This window comes from Triticum dicoccoides, chromosome 3B, assembly GCF_002162155.2.
Source record: "Triticum dicoccoides isolate Atlit2015 ecotype Zavitan chromosome 3B, WEW_v2.0, whole genome shotgun sequence".
Lineage (NCBI taxonomy): Eukaryota > Viridiplantae > Streptophyta > Magnoliopsida > Poales > Poaceae > Triticum > Triticum dicoccoides.
In genome coordinates this window covers 854,622,924-854,645,034 of record NC_041385.1, presented here as the reverse complement: position 1 = coordinate 854,645,034, position 22,111 = coordinate 854,622,924, and the positions used below count along the sequence as shown (strand labels likewise).

General features: G+C 43.8%; 1 protein-coding gene and 1 pseudogene across 1 annotated transcript; both read left to right on the top strand.

Annotated features, from left to right (window-relative positions):
• Positions 1–4,300: 4,300 nt before the first annotated feature.
• On the top strand, positions 4,301–5,719 carry LOC119282697 (annotated as a pseudogene).
• Positions 5,720–6,997: 1,278 nt separating this feature from the next.
• Positions 6,998–8,098, top strand: LOC119282696. The gene is made up of 6 exons (XM_037562826.1): positions 6,998–7,087; positions 7,194–7,231; positions 7,344–7,431; positions 7,515–7,787; positions 7,880–7,945; positions 8,033–8,098. Exons 1-6 carry the CDS (start codon positions 6,998–7,000, stop codon positions 8,096–8,098), a joined length of 621 nt encoding a protein of 206 aa, XP_037418723.1.
• The last annotated feature ends 14,013 nt before the right edge of the window (positions 8,099–22,111 follow it).

The following is a 22,111-nucleotide window of genomic DNA, read 5'->3' as shown; positions in this document are numbered from 1 at the left end:
TTCTTGCGCACGACATGACGATCGAGGCCATGGAGCCCCAGCCGCATGATATTGATGAAGTGGAGATGGAGAACGAGGATTCCACCGCCGCCTCATTCGAGACTCAATGCGAGGAGCAGGAGTGGCTCATGGCTCGGGAGGAGAAGCTGTTCGAGGCTTCACAATAGTAGTACCGAGGCTTAACAACAACAGTACTAACGTGATCTATGGCGCTGCCACTACTTCAAGCACTATAACGATGTAGTGCTTGATTCGACGAACTCAACCTTGGGACGCGGAGACCAACTCGGACGACTCGTTGATAGCGAAGTCGTGCACGTCTCATCGGACGACGACGATACATACAACGGCAAGGCACAGCGATGGCTATGCTTAATTATGTATATAGTAATAGTCTTTGTTTAGAGTGTCGGTCTTTTGTTAGAGCTATGTTTACGTCAACTAACTCAAATTACTACGTGCGAACTATGATGGTTAAGGTTGTTTAATCTTTTACTTTTTAGCTATATTATATATGATGGTTAAGGTTGTTTAGTCTTTTATTTTGTGCTATATTTTCTCAAAGGAAAGTGCTACTGCGAAGCATGGCTGAAACTGTAGTTTAATTAGGTTTATGCAATTATGTGGATGATCATGACATTTAATTAGGAAAATCGCACCATTTTCTTTTTTGAAAACCCGACCCTTGCATTAATTACATTTAAACATTCATACAAGCATTCATTACAGCATTTGCCACGCAGGGCGGAACACTATTAATAAGAACAACATCAGACCCATTAGTAAAACTAAACTTTGTAATCTCATGGGCCATCATATTAGCCTGCCTGTTTATCTTGGAGATTTTTAAATTCCTCGGCATCTTAGTGACAATCAGCGCTTCCTTCTTTAGGTCAGCAAGGGATGACATGTCAAGGCTATCTTTTCCAAGAACAGAAGCCACAAAACAACAACCAGTTTTCAAAATGATGGGCTTGTGAAGATGATACCGATATATAGGCTGGAGAGGGTCACTCGAAGTTCCTCTTCCTTGATGCTATAGCAAGCTCCAATATAATCCTAACAGGAAATGGCAACTTGACCAGAATAGTTTTTGACAACCACCCCCACACTGCAGTGCTGATGGCCTCCATGAACCTTGCATCGACATTAATTTTGAAGAACTCCAAGGAGGGAGGCTGCCAAGAAACTAACTTCCTGTCCACAATATTTGTGGGTTGAACGCCATCAACCACCTCCTTACCTTTGTTACTCACCTCCACTTGCATGTTTGCATGACAAGATGAAAATGAATGCCAATAATTTTGTACAAAACTCACCGAGCCTAAGATGGATTCCTTTTCCTTACCAAATACCAAATCATTCCTCAATTGCCAAGCTCTCCAAAACATGAATATGGTTTGGTCCTGCACAGACGAACTTAATTGATCAAATAATATAAGAAACCAGTCCGGCCTAGTACATTGGAAGATCTATTCGGCCGGTAAATTCCACACCTCCCTCATAGCTATACACAACGCATGAGCCTTGGGACAAGTCACCAAAGCGTGAAGGATACACCCATCTTCAACACCACAAATCATGCACGTACCTAGGGTAGCTTGACGGTCTTTTACTCTATTAACTTGGACTGCCAAACTATTAGATGCAGCCCGCCAAGCAAATATTCTTTTTTTAGGGACATTGGCCTTCCAAGTTATATTCCAGAATCTCCTTTCCCATTTATGGCTACACTAGAATTTTCCAGATCAGCCTCCGAGTCCTTAAGATTCAATGCCAGCTTATACGCACTCTTCACCGAAAACAAGCCGCTTTTCTCATGGTGCCATGCAATAAGATCTTCCTCGCCCAAAGACAGACTCCATAGCTTTAAAATTTCCTTTGCATCATGAGGGTAGAACAAATGTCTAATCAGGTTCTCATCCCATTGTCGTGCAGTATGTACATTGCTGATAGTGAATCCATCTCGATAATAATAGGGAGATCTGCACGCTGAATAGCGATAGATAAACCCTCCATGCATGCACTTATTTTTGCTTCAAGGGCATCCCAGCAATAGAAGAATTCCATGCATGATGAGTAAATAATATCACCGTGGGTATCTCGAAGTATCATGCCGGCTCCTGCTCTTCCATCCTCTGTCCAAGACACGTTAGTATTAACCTTCATCCAACCAACAGGAGGAGGAAGCCACTTCACCGTAGAGCTTGTTGTTAACATTGCATGTGTTCATTTGACTTGCCGTTCATGGGATATCATCGCTTTTCATTTCTCGAGGTCACAATTGGATTCTTGGGTGATCGCGACCAACGAGTCGAGGTAAGTAAGGATTGCACATTTAGATGATAGATTGTCCAGAACGGGCAATTGAGCTATCTTCAATGAACAATGAGAAATCAAGAATTGTAACAAAATCTTTTACAAGATCGATGAGCTGATTTCTCTAACAATGCATCTTTACTATAATTGATTGGCAAAACAAACCTAAGAAAATGAAGGGAACATATATCCAATCTATATCAAGTATGCAACCAAGAACCAAAAAAGAACTAAACAAAATCAAATGGAATCTGCAACAAATCTACATCACTCCCGTCATGTATAGGATTGGTGGGAAATGAATACAAGAATCTGAAATATGGTGTGCGGTGGGTGTTTCCTTCGTCTGACAAAGTCTACAAGTGTAGGTGAGTGGGCCAAGTGGTATCCGGTGTGCAACCAGGACATGTTCGCTTCTGTGTCACATCCCGATGGTCTCGTCACCATTTTTATCATTTTCCTAATGTAGAAAGTCTAGAAAGTCAAATCCGCGTGGTCCAGCTTTGAACAGATCTCAAAGCAACTTTGCTCCGATGGTGGCCGAGATACAAACCCGCTTGTGCTGGTACATATGCATTTCCATTCATATAAAATATTAAGTAAAATATTTTTGTTATAATTATATTTTAAAATATTTGGGAGGAAGTGATGACATATTTAACTGAAAAAGTTATGTATTTATCTAGACTTCTTTTCTTACTCATTTGTAGAACTCAAATAACTTATGAGGCAAGTACACATGGGCAGCCTGTGCAACCATATGGTAATTCTATCACCAGATACCACTCTCAAAAATCATTTTAAGAATCAATAATAGAAGTAGCCTTATTCAAAGTAAGGAACGAGAGACTTGGCTTTACCCAACCTTCCGATTGAATCTCATTAAAGAATTTCTTTATAGTCTCCTGACACCATTCCACAAGGAAATATTTGTCCTTTGTCTGCTTATTTACCTCTTCTATATAGTTTGTAAATCTTTCGAGACACAGACAGTTTTCAGGCTTTACTTGTTTTACACAAAAAATAACTCTAAAAAATGTCGTTAATTAGAAATAATGAAAGCGGTGGAATGAGACCTGAAGCAAACAAGGCAGACAATGAGTGCAAGTAGTGTAGAGGCAACCATGACTACTTAGAATTAAGTACTATCACTTGTTTATACTAAACCTTTTTACTCCTCTATAATTGTTTTTCTTGACATACGGTCTCAAAAAAGTATTTATGGTATTATGCATACTAAAATTAGCGAGAGAACCATATTATTAAAAGATAATTAGAAATATTTTTGTTATGATTCTAATTCGGTTATTATAAGAAACTTGTGATGAGCTGGAAATGTATTTAGTTGTAAAATTTATTTTCTAACTAAGATTTTGTTTGAGATATTTCAAAATTCATAGTTTTACATAGATATAATTTTTCTTTCTTTGTAGACTAATTTTACCATTTATATATGTTGGTGTATTTATTTGTGTTTGCATAGCCTTTAATATCTTTGCAGAGAGATCTACAAATGTTAATGATTGTCTTCCTCGCTTCATGTGCAAGTAAATAGATAATCCTAGATAGTCTTCATAAGTGATGGGCGTGTTTCTAGAAGCGACTTGTCTTTAAAAAGTTGGTGATGCTTGTTTCTTGTTTTTTCTTGTATTATAGAAAAATGCTAGTTGCACACCTGTGCTTTATACTTGTTTCAAAACACAGCCATACATTAATCAAGCTGTTGTTGGATGGTTGGAGGGACAATGGTATCTTCAGCCCACCAGGGGTTCAAGTCCTGGTGCTCACATTATTTCATACCTCCCTGTCTGCCCTGCTGCTTCTACTGAAGCCTTGCTGGTTCTATTGAAAATATGTACTGGTACATCAGGTTGCAAGGAGAGATGTCAGATGCATGCTTGCTCCCTGTATGTGTATGGTATGGTGTTGATCAGCTCTTGCTGCTACCTGACCAATTGGCTTGTATGGTGGTTCAGAATACATGGTCGAGCTCGACATCGACAAGAGCGTCAGCCTCGACCTCTGCATCCTGCTCTACAAGCAGTACGGAACCACCATGGCTGGGCTGCGGGTGTGTGTCGTGTCGTTTCAATCCACACTCCACAATACAGATTTTAGACCCGTTCTTTCGTTTGTTTCTACTCTTCTTACCTTGTTCCTCTGAACCTTTGATGTAGGTTGTTGGGTACCAATTCGACTACGATGATTTCCATGGGTACTGCCTGCCGGCTTCTCTCCAAACTTGTTGTTTCACTGTTTGTTTTGCCATGTAATTTGGGCAACAAGAATGGAGTGCCAGATTCTTGACTGTTGAATTTGTTCTGTAGGTTTGTTTATGGACGGCTGGCTTACGAAAAGCTCAAGCCTGACCCAGTGCTCAGGAATATCCTCCTGAGCTTACCCATCCGCAAACTCGTACGTACCGCAAGCTTGAAACTTTACATCGAAACTCCAAAATATTGAAATGTAACCATAATGCTGTAACTGCTCTGTGCTAGGTGTTCACGAATGGTGACAGGCTCCATGCTTTAAGGGCCATGAAGAGGCTTGGGATCAAGGACTGCTTTGAGGGGGTTCTGTGCTTTGAGACGCTAAACCCGACATCGGCCACCCCTGTGCCATCCAATAAAGTTGAGATCTTTGATATAATGAAGCACCTGGCTCATCCAGAGCCTGGGGTTGAGCTGCCAAGGTCACCAATCCCGTGCAAACCAAATCTAGATGCAATGTTACATGCCCTCAAGCTTGCCGACATCAATCCTTAGACTACTGTAAGTACCAATAACTCAATGGTGTCATATTCAGAGATTCATAGGTACCTCATGTTGTGTGGTGTGCTAACTGGCTACGAAACACGCACCAGATATTTTTCAATGACAGCGTCAGGAACATCCAGGCAGGGAAGAAAATCGGAATGCACATTGTCTTGGTAAAAATCTCAACTCTGGTTATGTTGTGGGAATTTTGTTGATTATCTAGTAGCTAATGTGCTGAATGTGTTGAATCAGTGTACCAGGTTGGAACTTCTGAAAGGATAAAAGGCGCTGACCATGCCTTGGAGAGCCTTCACAACATTAAGGAAGCGTTTCCAGAACTGTGGGTGGAGGCTGTGAAGGATGAGGACGTCAGGAAGTCAAGCAAAGTCGGAATCGAGACATCGGTGACCGTGTAAAATCCCCATGAACTGACTCATGGTTTTAGGCGAACGGCACATGAGACGACTAGAGGCAATCTTATGCAGTATCTGTTTGTTGACCGTAGATGTACTGATTAGAACAAGAGAAAATTGTTGTAATCTTTAAGGGAACTGATGCCACTTTCATTATGTTTGTCCCCTGTAATAAGAAATAAATGTTCTGAACCTCGTTGTAACTCAGTTCATCAGGCAATAGAGCTGCTATGCTAGTAATATTTGACAGTACAGAGCATCTTGGTTTAGCTTGCATTATGAAATGAGCGAGCTTGATTTGGCTCGAGCTATAAGGCCGAGCTGCAGGGTGGGCTGATACTCAACTTGTAATGATGTTCATGGAGCCCCAGCCGCAAGAGATTGATGAGCACGAGATGTAGAACGAGACTCAATGCGAGGAGCAGGAGTGGCTCCTGGCTCAGGAGGAGAAGCTGTTTGAGGCTTCACAAAGCTTTGGCGCTGCCACTACTTCAGGCACTAAAACGATGCAGTGCTTGATGAGGGGGACGAGCTCAGCCTGGGGACACGGAGGCCGACTCGAACGATGCGCCAGACGAAGAAGCGTGTACTCCCTCTGTAAACCGGTAATATGATACGGTCTCATAATATGATACTTAACCTTCTCTTTCTTCACTTAATTTTAGGCCACCTCATCAAAATTGCCTAGTTGGCATGCATTATACTAGCTATAATACTCCCACTATGACTAGCCTAATGCTTAAGGTTGTTTAATCTTTTATTTTGAGCTATATTTTCTCAAAGAAAGTGCAACTGCAACACGGTTTATGCAATGACGTGGATGATCATAACATTTTATTAGAAAATTGCACCAAAATTTCTATGTTGTTATCGATCGCACACAGGTAAATTATGAACATCGTGTGCATTGACCAACTATCGCACACAAGTAAATTATGAACATCATGTGCATTGACCAGCTATTGCACACAATTGTTTATAGACTAATTTTACCATTTATATATGTTGGTGTATTTATTTGTGTTTGCATAGCCTTTAATATCTTTGCAGAGAGATCTACAAATGTTTATGATTGTCTTCCTCGCTTCACGTGCAAGTAAATAGATAATCCTAGATAGTCTTCATAAGTGATGGGCGTGTTTCTAGAAGCGACTTGTCTTTAAAAAGTTGGTGATGCTTGTTTCTTGTTTTTTCTTGTATTATAGGAAATCGCTAGTTGCACATCTGTGCTTTATACTTGTTTCAAAACACAGCCATACATTAATCAAGCTGTTGTTGGATGGTTAGAGGGACAATGGTATCTTCAGCCCACCAGGGTTCAAGTCCTGGTGCTCACATTATTTCATACCTCCCTGTCTACCCTGCTGCTTCTACTGAAGCCTTGCTGGTACATCAGGTTGCAAGGAGAGATGTCAGATGTATGCTTGCTCTCTGTATGTGTGTATGGTATGGTGTTGATCAGCTCTTGCTGCTACCTGACCAATTGGCTTGTCTGGTGGTTCAGAATACATGGTCGAGCTCGACATCGACAAGAGCGTCAGCCTCGACCTCTGCATCCCGCTCTACAAGCAGTACGGAACCACCATGGCTGGGCTGCGGGTGTGTGTCGTGTTGTTTCAATCCACACTCCACAATATAGATTTTAGACCCGTTCTTTCGTTTGTTTCTACTCTTCTTACCTTGTTCCTCTGAACCTTTGATGTAGGTTGTCGGGTACCAATTCGACTACAATGATTTCCACGGGTACTGCCTGTCGGCTTCTCTCCAAACTTGTTGTTTCAGTGTTTGTTTTGCCATGTAATTTGGGCAACAAGAATGGAGTGCCAGATTCTTGACTGTTGAATTTGTTCTGTAGGTTTGTTCATGGACGGCTGGCTTACGAAAAGCTCAAGCCTGACCCGGTGCTCAGGAATATCCTCCTGAGCTTACCCATCCGCAAACTCGTACGTACCGCAAGCTTGAAACTTTACATCGAAACTCCAAAATATTGAAATGTAACCATAATGCTGTAACTGCTCTGTGCAAGGTGTTCACGAACGGTGACATGCTCCATGCTTTAAGGGCCATGAAGAGGCTTGGGATCAAGGACTGCTTTGAGGGGGTTCTGTGCTTTGAGACGCTAAACCCGACATCGGCCACCCCTCTGCCATCCAATAAAGTTGAGATCTTTGATATAATGAAGCACCTGGCTCATCCAGAGCCTGGGGTTGAGCTGCCAAGGTCACCAATCCCGTGCAAACCAAATCTAGATGCAATGTTGCATGCCCTCAAGCTTGCCGACATCAATCCTCAGACTACTGTAAGTACCAATAACTCAATGGTGTCATATTCAGAGATTCATAGGTACCTCATGTTGTGTGGTGTGCTAACTGGCTACGAAACACGTACCAGATATTTTTCAATGACAGCGTCAGGAACATCCAGGCAGGGAAGAAAATCGGAATGCACATTGTCTTGGTAAAAATCTCAACTCTGGTTATGTTGTGGGAATTTTGTTGATTATCTAGTAGCTAATGTGCTGAATGTGTTGAATCAGTGTACCAGGTTGGAACTTCTGAAAGGATAAAAGGCGCTGACCATGCCTTGGAGAGCCTTCACAACATTAAGTAATCGTTTCCAGAACTGTGGGTGGAGGCTGTGAAGGATGAGGACGTCAGGAAGTCAAGCAAAGTCGGAATCGAGACATCGGTGACCGCGTAAAATCCCCATGAACCGACTCATGGTTTTAGGCGAACGGCACATGAGACGACCAGAGGCAGGAATGTACTCCACTTCATACATAGATCCCGCCACGACGCTTTGCTTGGAACTGCACCAACTGACAGCTCCTCCATTCAATAAAAATACATATCCAGTTTGCGACTTAGAGTCATCCGGATCAGTGTCAAAGCTTGCATCGATGTAACCATTTACGACGAGCTCTTTTTCACCTCCATAAATGAGAAACATATCCTTAGTCCTTTTCAAGTATTTTAGGATGTTCTTGACCGTTGTCCAGTGTTCCACTCCGAGATTACTTTGGTACCTCCCTGTTATGCTTATAGCAAGACATACATCAGGTCTCGTACACATCATTGCATACATGATAGAATCTATGGCTGAATCATAGGTGAGGGAGTCCTGGATTAGGGGGTCCTCGGACAGCCGGACTATATACGTTGGCCGGACTGTTGGGCTATGAAGATACAAGATAGAAGACTTCGTCCCGTGTCCGGGTAGGACTCTCCTTTGCATGGAAGGCAAGCTTGCCAATTCGGATATGTAGATCCCCTTCTTTGTAACCGACCTGATGTAACCCTAACCCCCTCCGGTGTCTATATAAACCGGAGGGTTTAGTCCGTAGGACAACAACAATCATAATTATAGGCTAGCTTCTAGGGTTAGCCTCTACGATCTCGTGGTAGATCAACTCTTGTAATACTCATATCATCAAGATCAATCAAGCAGGAAGTAGGGTATTACCTCCATAGAGAGGGCCCGAACCTGGGTAAACATCGTGTCTCCCGCCTCCTGTTACCATTAGCCTTAGATGCACAGTCCGGGACCCCCTACCCGAGATCCGCCGGTTTTGACACCGACATTGGTGCTTTCATTGAGAGTTCCACTGTGACGTCGAAGATAGGGTTGATGGCTCGCCTTGTTATCAGGGACAACATCACCTCCGGGGGAGCCCTGGCCTCAGGCCAAACCCTCCGGCTGGGCGGATTCGTTATGACTACACGTTCGGTCGTCGGGCTGACGATGACTTCTCAAGTCATCAAAAATTGTCTCCACGTCAACTCAGAATACGCCGAGCAGATGGATCCGATGGAGTTATCATGTTTGAACGAGCTCTTGGACCGCATCGCCGCCTTGGGAGTCACTATGGACTATGATCGATTGGGCTTAAACCTGATCAAAGAGAGATTAACTATCCGTCGATCACCCATCAGATAGCGGTGGTGGAAGAGCAATGCAATGACTCTTCCCCTATACTAAGGACGAACTATGTCCAGATTACTGAGCTCTCTGAGCCGGATACCCGCTCGCGGGAAGATATGCCCCGAACTCCAAACTTAGAATCAGACTATGGGCCGGAAAAACTAGTTGACATCCCGGAACCTGAACTACTAAGCTCGGAACTTCCTCAAGCTCTGGGTCAGGATTTAGACTTAATCCACCCACCCACCCAGATACAAGCGGTCTTTCCCACATCAGACAACAGCCCCAAGAGACAGTACATCACTTTTGGGCCAGATTCCTACTTGCAATGAACAAGGTTAAGGACTGTCGCGATGAAGACGCAATCTCATTTTTTGCAAAAATTGCACGGACAAGGGGATCCTTAACGCCATAAATCACCGTCACATATCACACTTTGCTGACTTGGCGGTCATAGTACAGAAGTACTGCGCGATGGAAAGCGCCTGGAAAACCCAGGCAGCCTTTTGGGACCCACTGGCTCTCACTAAAACCCTCGTCCGAACAAAAAGGGTGTACCCCCGCAGGTCACCCGATCCAATCAAGAAGAAACCGAAGCCCACTATAGGGCGCAGAACCGTGTTGGAGGGATGGCTCGATAGGCCATGCAAAATACACACCACACCGGATACAGTACCAACAAATACCCTTAGAGCATGTTGGATACTTCGGCAGGTGGCCAAGAGCGGCGAGAATCTCCTCATCAACAACACCACATAGTATCATCCCACCGAACACAACAATACAGTCTTGACAGTTTTCGAGACTTTCGCCTCGAATAACAGGCGCAAGAGAGCACTCCGCAGCCTTGCCGAAGTTTGCCAAGTTGCAGCAGTAAACCCTTGGAACGACACGGCTATAACTTTCAATGCCAGTGACGAACCGCAATTCAAAACAGTCCGGGTACCAGCCGCTTTGGTCCTTAGTCCTACCGTGGACGGCTTCCGGCTTACCAAAGTGCTCATGGACGGCGGCAGCGGACTAAACCTCATTTACGAGGAGACTCTCAATAAAATGGAAATAGACAGGAGCTGCATTGAGCCAAGCAGCACGACCTTCCGGGGAATTATTCCCAGCCGGGAGGCACGATGTGTGGGAAAAATCAGACTAGGTGTGGTGTTCGGCACACCGGAGAATTACAGGTCCGAAGAGATAACATTTCAAGTGGCCCCTTTCAATAGTGGATACCACGCCCTGTTAGGGCGGGATGCATTCGCAAGCTTCCAAGCTATACCCCATTACGGGTACATGAAGCTCAAGATGCCCGGGCCCAATGTAGTCATCACTCTTGCTAGTGATCCGGACATAGCACTCCGCGCTTAAAATAAAACCGCCGCCCTGGCCCTCGAGGCACTATCCGAAGCCCTCGCGGCCGAAGAATTAACTGCATTACGCTCCAGAGTGGACTGGGACGACATGATACTCGATAAACGACCCAAGTCCACCTCCTTTAAACCAGCGGACGAAATAGTCAAATTCCAAGTCCACCCAACAGACTCCACAAAGATAGCATCCATCGGGGCACAGCTGGACCCCACAATCGACGCCGCACTGCGGGCGTTTCTACGCGAGAATTGGGATATCTTCGCCTGGCACCCTTCAGACATGTTAGGAATCCCATGCAGGCTGACCGAGCATAGCCTCAACATATTGAAGGGATATAAGCCGGTCAAGCAGACACTACGGCGCTTTTCCGAACCCAAACGACAAGCTATGGGAGAGGAGCTAGCCAAGTTACTCGAAGCCGGATTCATCAGAGAAATAAAAAACCCGGATTGGCTAGCAAACCTGGTGACGGTACCAAAGAAGGACACATCCTGGTGCCTATGTGTCGATTTCAAAGACCTCAACAAGGCTTGCCCTAAGGACCCCTTCCCTCTCCCCCGCATTGATCAGATCATCGATGCTACCGCAGGACACGATGCATTGTGTTTCCTCGACGCATACTCCGGATACCATCAAATCAAGATGACGGAGTCGGATCAAGCCGCAACGACATTTATCACCCCATACGGCCCCTTTTGCTTCAACACTATGCCTTTCGGGCTTAAAAACGCTAGGGCTAGCTACCAACGCATGAGTCAAACATGCCTGGAGAAACAAATCGGCAAAACAGTTGAAGCATATGTGGACGACGTAGTCATCAAGACCAGACACGTCGAGTCTTTAATAGACGATCTGAGGCTCACATTCTACAACCTCCGAACATATGACATCAAGCTCAATCCGGAAAAATGTGTTTTCGGCATTCCCGCCGGAAAGTTGCTGGGTTTCATCGTTTCCAATAGAGGAATTGAAGCAAACCCGGCCAAAATCCGAGCTTTGTCACAGTTGTCTACCCCAACAGATCTCAAACAAATCCATAAACTAACTGGATGCGTGGCAGCCTTAAGCTGCTTTATCTCAAGATTGGGAGAAAAGGCATTGCCACTCTATCGCCTTCTTCGACGAACCGAACACTTCGAGTGGACAGACGCAGTGACGGACGGACTTGAAGAAATAAAGGCTCTTCTAGCAAGCAACCCAATCCTGGCCGCACCAAACATTGGCGAACCCATGTTGTTATACATAGCCGTGACACACCAAGTTGTGAACGCAGTGCTCGTCGTCGAACGAGAGGAGGACGGACACAAGTTCCCGCTTCAAAAGCCGATATACTACGTATCCACTGTCCTCACACCATGCAAATCTTGGTACCCCCATTATCAAAAGATAGCATACGCGGTCTTCATGGCATCCCGGAAACTACGACACTACTTTCAAGAGTGTCCAATCACGGTGGCCTCTGAAGTACCACTCAATGACATAATAAACAACTGCGATGCAACGGGCCAGATTGCTAAGTGGGCCATCGAGCTCCTCCCATTCGACATCACATACAAACCACGGCGGGCCATTAAATCGCAAGTACTAGCCGACTTCGTCGCCGAATGGACAGAGGCCGAAATCCCTAAAGAGTACGGTGCATACTCCAATTGAATCATGCACTTTGACGGCTCTAAAATGCTGGCAGGTCTGGGAGCAGGCGTTGTCCTAACATCCCCCACTGGAGATACTGTCCAATACATACTCCAAATATTATATACAGACTCCAACAATGCAGCCGAATACGAGGCTCTGTTGCATGGTCTTCGGATGGCTGTCTCCATGGGCATTCAGTGCCTGGAAGTGCGTGGGGATTCAAACCTCGCAATATCTCAAATAAATGGGGATTTTGATGCCAAAGATCAGAAAATGGCGGCTTATCAAAATGTCGTCCTTAAAATGTTAGCTCGATTCGAGGGGCTTGAATTCCATCATGTGGTTCGAGAAAACAATCAAGCGGCGGATGTTCTTGCCCGCATCGGTGCTAAGCGCGACCCAGTCCCACCTAACATATTTCTGGAAAGGGTTTTCAAGCCATCCGTGGTATGGCAAGGGGAGACCGGCAATACCAGTCCAGATCCGACCACAATCCCATATTCCGAAGACACTGACATAATCGAGGGCTCTGCCACCGAAATAACACCTTCGGCCCATCTCATCATGGCTGTCATCGCCCCATGGACCAAACCCTTCTTAGCCTACCTTAATAGGCAAGAACTCCCCGAGGATCAAAATGAGGCACGCTGCATAGTCCGGCACTCTAAAGCCTACAAAGTCCATGAGGGAGAGCTTTATAGGAAAAGCGCTACCGGAGTACTTCAAAGATGCATCTCCGAGGAGGAGGGGCGGCAGCTCTTGGCTTAAATTCACGCCGGACTCGGCAGTCACCACGCCGCAGCTCGGGCCCTTGTAAGCAAGGCCTTCCGTACAAGTTTCTATTGGCCGACGGCCGGGGCAGACACATAGGACCTTGTCCAACATTGCATCGGATGCCAGCTTTTCGCGAACCAAAGCCATAAGCCGCCTATCGCTCTCCAAACAATCCCCATAATCTGGCCTTTTGCGGTCTGGGGGGCTCGATATTGTCGGACCCCTTAAAGGGGGAAGCCATAAGAAAAAAAATACCTGTTGGTCATGGTGGATAAATTCACCAAATGGATAGAAGCCAAACCGGTTAAAACGGACGAATCCGGACCAGTGATAGACTTCATATCGGGTGTCGTGCACCGTTATGGTGTCTCCCATAGCATCATCACCAATAATGGCTCTAATTTTACAGCCGATGAGGTGAAAACTTGGTGCGTCAACATGGGCATTAAGCTTGATTACGCCTCCGTCTATCACCCTCAAACAAATGGTCAAGTCAAACGAGCTAACAGTTTTTATATGAGCGGCATTAGACCCAGACTAGTGCGATCCTTAAAAGAATCAGACAAGCACTGGGTCGAGGACTTGACTCCGTACTCTGGGGGCTGCGGACCACGCCAAATCGCACTACCGGATATACACCCTTCTTCATGGTGTACGGCGCAGAGGTTGTATTGCCCTGCGATATTATTCATTGTCACCTTGAGTGCGCATGTATGAAGAGAGAGAAGCCGAGCTGGATCGGCAGGACAACTTAGATGCCCTGGAGGAGGAGCACGACATCGCAAAAGCCCGTTCTGCATTTTATCAACAACAGGCTCGCAGGTATCAAAGCAGAGAAGTACGGGGCAAAAAATTACAATATTGGCGAACTCGTTCTACGCCTACCGGAGAAGAAAAAGGACAAGCTCAAGCCCAAGTGGGAGGGTCCCTTCATTATTGACAAAGTTCTCACCGGAGGAGCGTACCTTCTGCGTGATGCATCAGATAATCGACTCAAGCCGAACCCATGGAACGCGGCGAGACTCCGAAGATTCTACGCCTAGCGCCGAACTCTTTGTTCATCCCCTTCCCTTCACTCTTTTCTATTTATTTTTAGCTTTCTTTTTGCTCTTTCTTTCGTAGCTTTAATACTTTTGTGTGGCTATACCACACACTCGCAACGCACTAATCTTCAAGTGCGGGTGATTATTATACCTGGGGGCTTCTTGTACAGAAGCTTATTGCAAACGCGTTTCGAGCATAAAACTCGTCGTATATGAGTCCTTTTTTTCCATATGTGCCTTCCCTCTACCATTATATGCATCAATATGACTTAAGTTTTGGCCAAGCTGGGTTGCCTGGCTCCTGTGCTTATGCCCTACGTTCTCGTTAGTTCGTCTAGGGCATAAAGGGAGCACCTCTGTGATTGTTACTGCCGGGTACTCCGGACGTGTACCTCAGACTGGGTGAAGCCGAAAGCTAGCGTTCTTAAGGGCATATTCGGTCGGTGGACTAAAGACGTGTCTTATTTATAACACTATGAACCCCCAGATGTCAAATATATTGCAATTTTTCAATCGCAGATCGGACATGCACGTTAATGCATGCGCACCCAGCGAAAGGAACCCTTAACGGAACTATTCTCTCTGGAAGATGTTTCTTACTATCGATGTAATATAACATAGCTAGTTGGGTACTTGTCTGTTCAAGCAACTATGACCCCTATGGCTGGTTTCCACGCGTACCCCGGTTTTACATTACCAAGCGGGTATTCGGAAACACTCTGTACTGTCGGGTCCGGAGACCGAAGCGAAAAGGTCTGCCATGACAAATGATTTACAATCCGACTAGGGACAATACTTGTCCATTGAAGTACATAGTCCTTTTGATTTAAAAACTTCCTCTTCTATGCCATCCAACAAGTTGTCTAGCTTACAATCCTGTTGGGAATACTTGGCTGCTAACTCTACCTGGTCATATACCAGACTAACTGGAATTTCTTTTCCATCTGACCCTACATGTCCGACCCGGGCCATATGGTTCGGATCGAGCTTGGTGTACCGTGTCTTCACCATGGGCCAAGCCTCCCTCGCACCTTCTCGACAGGCTGATATTTTCCATAGTCGGAACCACCGCCGCGCTCCATTGAATAGATGTACAAGCTCCTCCATAGCTGGTAGGGAGGCAGATGGCCACAAGGCCTTGACCACACTCTACATCGCCTGTCGAACTTGCTCGTGCAGTTGTGAAAGCTCTTGTAGCATATCGCCTAAGGATCCGGGCATCTCCTCTCCAGGACGGCCAGTCAGCATACCTATAGACATAACTCTGTTAGCCCGTTTCTTCGCCGAACTATAAAATGTTCATTTGAGCACATACTAAAAATGCCGTGTTGAAGCCTTTTATTTTGCTTCATGGAGTCAACTAGCTGGGCCCGAACATCTTTCAATTCTACGCCCAGCTGGGTATTGGCATCTAGGAGATCGTTTTTCTCCTGCCTGACCCGTGTAAGTATACGCTCACTAGCATCTTGATGCCTTTGAGCTCTCTGTTAATCCTCTTGTAGGATCTCCGAATTCACTCCAGGATTATCTGCGGAATCTGTTATCAGATCTGCAACGTGCCAACACTGCTGGTATATGTGATTACGTTTTTTCTCGATAGAGAGAAACATTACCAGTTGAGGCCTTTTTGGATTCCTCTACTTCGGCAGTTGTGGCCCTTAGCTGGGTTTGACACTTCTCCAGCTCTTGAGACAGCAGGTTATTCTTCTCTGTGAGAACCTATTCATACAATGATCCTTAAATCAGTTATACCAACTGTTTCAAGTCTCAGGGGCTACTGATATACATAATTATCAGATTTTACTTACACGTATATCTTTCAAATACTGGTCAGTGGCTCTAGCAAGCCCATCTCGAGCAGCTCGGATGTACGCATCACCCGAGTTGAAGGCATTGAAAGCCTCTTCGGAAAAACCAAGGTCGCGGAGCGTAGCCTGCCGATGCCGATGATTCATGGCGCTCTCCACTTTGGAATTTGTAGTGGATATTCTATCCGAATCCTCTATATGAGGCATGTCCAGTGTCGCCCCCGTGTTAACTTCCACCCTCGAGACCGGTTCCAGAATTCGGCTAGTGGAGGCATGATGGGTAGGATCCCCGGACATAGTCCGGCGGATGTTCTTTCTGTCAAGACACAATGGATAGTGTCATACTTTAAGATGACCGCCACGGTGCACGTTTAAAACCATACCTCTTTGATGACGGCTCAGCCGCGTTTCTGTTCACCTTTCCTTTTTGGAAGCCTGCCCGTCTTAGGCACTCCTTGTTGGTGAGTTTCCTCGGGTTTGGCGTGGCGCACCGACCGTCTTCCCTTTAAAAGCATAAGAATTTGCGGTGGGTAAGGCGCAAAGAGTGAATCCTTTTTGGAAGATAAGTCTCCTGTTTACTTACAGGTGATATAGGGATGAGGTCGGGATAGTTGGCGATGATGGCCACTTCGGTGCCTTCACAGCTCGCCTGGTAAAACACCCCTTCGACAAGCTCCATGAATATATCCGGATCCTCTTCGAATCTGGGGTCAAGGGCCCGGTTGTGGTCCTCTGGTTGTGGAGCCGGGCTATGGATCTCCCTGGTAAATTTCTGCCATTCCTGTTATAGATGGACGGAGTAAATATTTATGATAAAGGACTGGGAAATGAATAGAGTAAGGGATAGCAGGTCACCCAGCTGGGAGGGTTGTACATGGAAAATCCGTCACGTGCCTTCATGTGGATGAACTCCTCTTCTTCTCCTTTGTATAAATCGGACAGTATTTTCACCAGAGCGGTGGTGGAGTCCGGAACTTTCCGACCGCAGTGGGTGGCGTCGTCTTCTCCGTTGACGTGCCACATGGGACGCCCTCGGTACTGGAGTGGCTGTAACCCCCGCATTATGCATATTGCCATAACCTCGATTATTGTTAATCCGGATTGAGCAAGCGTCTGTATCTTGATCATCAATCGAAGGACCTCTCTGCTATCTTCCTCCTTGGGGTTCCGGGGATGCCAGCTGCGGCGCTTCTTCAACGGAGCATTTGTAAACTCAGGAAGACCCATTCGAACTGGGTCGGGAAGGGAGGCGTCTAATACGTCTCCAACGTATCTATAATTTTTGATTGTTCCATGCTATTATATTACCCGTTTTTGGATGTTTATGGGCTTTACTCTACACTTTTATATCATTTTTGGGACTAACCTACTAACTGAAGGCCCAGCCTGAATTGCTGTTTTTTTTGCCTATTTCAGTGTTTCGAACGAAAGGAATATCAAACGGAGTCCAAACGGAATAAAACTTTCGGAAATGATCTTTTTGGAACAAACGCAATCCAGGAGACTTGAAGTGGACGTCTAGAAGCGAACGAGGCGACCGAGGGTGCCCAGCGCGCCCTAAGGGGGTGGGCGCGCCCCCACCCTCGTGGGCCCCTCAAGCGTCAACCGACCTACTTCTTCCTCCTATATATATCCACGGACCCCAAAAACATCCAGGAGTACCATGAAAAACTATTTCCATCGCCGCAACCTTCTGTATCCTCGAGATCCCATCTTGGAGCCTTTGTCGGTGCTCCGCCAGAGGGGGAATCGACCATGGAGGGCCTCTACATCATCTCCAATGCCTCTCCGATGAGTTGTGAGTACTTTACCACAGACCTTCGGGTCCATAGTTATTAGCTAGATGGCTTCTTCTCTCTCTATGAATCTCAATACAAAGTTCTCCTTCCTCTTCTTGGAGATCTATTCGATGTAACTCTTTTTGCGGTGTGTTTGTCAAGATCCGATGAATTGTAGGTTTGTGATCAAGTTTATCTATGAGAAATAATTGAATCTTCTCTCAATTCTTTTATGTATGATTGGTTATCTTTGCAAGTCTCTTCGAATATCAGTTTGGTTTGGCCTACTAGATTGATCTTTCTTGCAATGGGAGAAGTGCTTAGCTTTGGGTTCAATCTTGCGGTGTCCTTTCCCAGTGACAGCAGGGGCAGCAAGGCACGTATTGTATTGTTGCCATCGAGGATAAAAAGATGGGGTTTATATCATATTGCTTGAGTTTATCCCTCTACATCATATCATCTTGCTTAATGCATTACTATGTTCTTATGAACTTAATACTCTAGATGCAGGCAGTAGTCGGTCGATGTGTGGAGTAATAGTAGTAGATGCAGAATCATTTCGATCTACTTGTTGCGGACGTGATTCCTATATACATGATCATGCCTAGATATTCTCATAACTATGCACTTTTCTATCAATTGCTCGACAGTAATTTGTTCACCCACCGTAATAATTATGCTATCTTGAGAGAAGCCACTAGTGAAACCTATGGCCTCGGGTCTATGTTTTATCATACAAGTTTTCCATCTACTTTTATTTGTATCTTTTATTTTCCAATCTATATCATGAAAATACCAAAAATATTTATCTTATCTTATTATCTCTATCAGATCTCACTTTTGCAAGTTACCGTGAAGGGATTGACAACCCCATTATCGCGTTGGTTGCGAGGTTCTTGTTTGTTTGTGTAGGTGCGTGGGACTTTTGAGGAGCCTCCTACTGGATTGATACCTTGGTTCTCAAAAACTGAGGGAAATACTTACGCTACTTTGCTGCATCACCCTTTCCTCTTCAAGGGAAAAACCAACGCATGCTCAAGAGGTAGCAAGAAGGATTTCTGGCGCCGTTGCCAGGGATGTCTTCGGTCAAGTCAAGACATACCAAGTACCCATAACAAACTCATCTCCCTCGCATTACATTATTTGCCATTTGCCTCTTGTTTTCCTCTCCCCCACTTCACCCTTGTCGTTTTATTCACCCTCTCTTTCCCGTTCTTCTCTTTTTCGCTTGCCTTTTGTGTGCTTGTGTGTTGGATTGCTTGTCACGATGGCTCAAGATAATACTAAATTGTGCGACTTTTCCAATACCAATAATAATGGTTTCCTTAGCACTCCGATTGCTCCTCTTAATGATGTTGAATCTTGTGAAATCAATGCTGCTTTGTTGAATTTTGTTATGAAAGATCAATTCTCCGGCCTTCCTAATGAAGATGCCGCTACTCATCTAAACAACTTTGTGGATTTGTGTGATATGCAAAAGAAGAAAGATACGGATAATGATATTGTTAAATTGGAGTTATTTCCGTTTTCACTTAGAGATCGTGCAAAAACTTGGTTTTCGTCTTTGCCTAAAAATAGTATTGACTCATGGAATAAGTGCAAAGATGCTTTTATCTCTAAGTATTTTCCTCCCACTAAGATTATCTCTCTGAGAAACGATATTATGAATTTTAAACAACTTTATCATCAGCATGTTGTCCAATCTTGGGAAAGAATGAAATTAATGATTCGCAATTGCCCTACTCATGGTTTGAATTTATGGATGATCATACAAAAATTTTATGCCGGATTGAATTTTGCTTCTAGAAATCTTTTAGATTCAGCCACGGGAGGCACTTTTATGGAAATAACTTTAGGAGAAGCTACAAAACTCCTTGATAATATTATGGTTAATTATTCTCAATGGCACACCAAAAGATCTACTAGTAGAAAAGTTCATGCTATAGAAGAAATTAATGTTTTGAGTAGAAAGATCGATGAACTTATGAAATTGTTAGCTACTAAGAGTGCTCCTATTGATCCTAATGATATGCCTTTGTCTACTTTGATTGAGAATAATAATGAGTCTTTGGATGTGAATTTTGTTGGTAGGAATAATTTTGGTAACAACGCGTATAGTGGAAACTTTAATCATAGGCCGTTTCCTAGTAATTCCTCTAATAATTATGGTAATTCCTACAACAACTCTTACGGAAATTTTAATAAGATGCCCTCTGAATTTGAGATTAGTGTTAAAGAATTTATGAATTCTCAAAAGAATTTCAATGCTTTGCTTGAAGAAAAATTGCTTAAAGTTGATGAATTGGCTAGGAACGTGGATAGAATTTCTCTTGATCTTGATTCTTTGAAACTTAGATCTATTCCACCTAAGCATGATATCAATGAGTCCCTCAAAGCTATGAGAATTTCCATTGATGAGTGCAAAGAAAGAACCGCTAGGATGCGTGCTAAGAAAGATTGCTTTTGTAAGAGCGTGTTCTTCTAGTTTCCATGAAAATAATGATGAAGATCTAAAATTTATTGATGTGTCTCCTATTAAATCCCTGTTTTGCAATATGAATCTTAATAATGATGGGACTGGAGGTGAATCAACTTTAGTTAAAAAGTGTTCCAACGATTTGGAGAATTTTGATCTTGATGCTAAAATTGGTAAAAGTGGGATTGGAGAGATTAAAACTTTACATAGCAATGAACCCACTACTTTGGATTTCAAGGAATTTACTTATGATAATTGTTCTTTAATAGATTGTATTTCCTTGTTGCAATCCGTGTTGAATTCTCCTCATGCTTATAGCCAAAATAAATCTTTTACTAAACATATCATTGATGCTTTGATGCAATCTTATGAAGAAAAACTTGAATTAGAAGTTCTATCCCTAGAAAAATTTATGATGAGTGGGAACCTACAATAAATATTAAAATAAAAGATCATGAATTCTATGCTTTGTGTGATTTGGGTGCTAGTGTTTCCATGATTCCAAAAACTTTATGTGATATGCTTGGTTTCCGTGAATTTGATTATTGCTCTCTAAACTTGCACCTTGCGGATTCCACAACTAAGAAACCTATGGGAAGGATTAATGATGTTCTTATTGTTGCGAATAGGAATTATGTGCCCGTAGATTTTATCGTTCTTGATATAGATTGCAACCTTTCATGTCCTATTATTCTTGGTAGGCCTTTCCTTAGAACGATTGGTGCAATTATTAATATGAAGCAAGGAAATATTAGATTCCAATTTCCGTTAAGGAAAGGCATGGAACACTTTCCTAGAAAGAAAATTAAATTACCTTATGGATCTATCATGCGAGCCACTTATGAATTGAATGCCAAAGATGGCAACACTTAGATCTATCCTCGCTTTTATGCCTAGCTAGGGGCGTTAAACGATAGCGCTTGTTGGGAGGCAACCCAATTTTATTTTTGTTCCTTGCTTTTGGTTCCTGTTTAGTAATAAATAATTAATCTAGCCTCTAGTTAGATGTGGTTTTATGTTTTAATTAGTGTTTGTGCCAAGTAGAACCTATAGGATAACTTATGGTGATAGTTAATTTGATTCTGCTGAAAAACAGAAACTTTGCGCTCACGGTAAAAAAATCAATAAATCACAGAAACGTGCTTTTGTGTTGTTTCTTTTTGCAGTAGATCAATAGGAAAATTTCTTAGGATTTTCTATTTTGGTAGGAGTTTTAAGGTTCCAGAAGTATTCTAAAGTTACAGATTTCTACAGATTGTTCTGTTTTTGACAGATTCTGTTTTTCGTGTGTTGTTTGCTTATTTTGATGCATCTATGGATAGTATCGGGGGGTATGGACCATATAGAAGTTGGAATACAGTAGGTTTAACACCAATATAAATAAAGAATGAGTTCATTACAGTACCTTATGTGGTGGTTTTTCTTTCTTGCACTAACGGAGCTTATGAGATTTCCTGTTGAGTTTTGTGTTGTGAAGTTTTCAAGTTTTGGGTAAAGATTTGATGGACTATGGAATAAGGAGTGGAAAAAGCCTAAGCTTGGGGATGCCCATGGCACCCCAAGATATTCAAGGACAACCAAAATCCTAAGCTTGGGGATGCCCCAGAAGGCATCCCCTCTTTCGCCTTTGTCTATCGGTAACTTTACTTGGAGCTATATTTTTATTTACCACATGATATGTAATTTGCTTGGAGCATCTTGTATGATATGAGTCTTTTATTTTTAGTTTACCACAATCATCCTTTCTGTACACACCTTTTGGGAGTTACCCACATGATTTAGATTTTATTAGAATACTTTATGTGCTTCACTTATATCTTTTG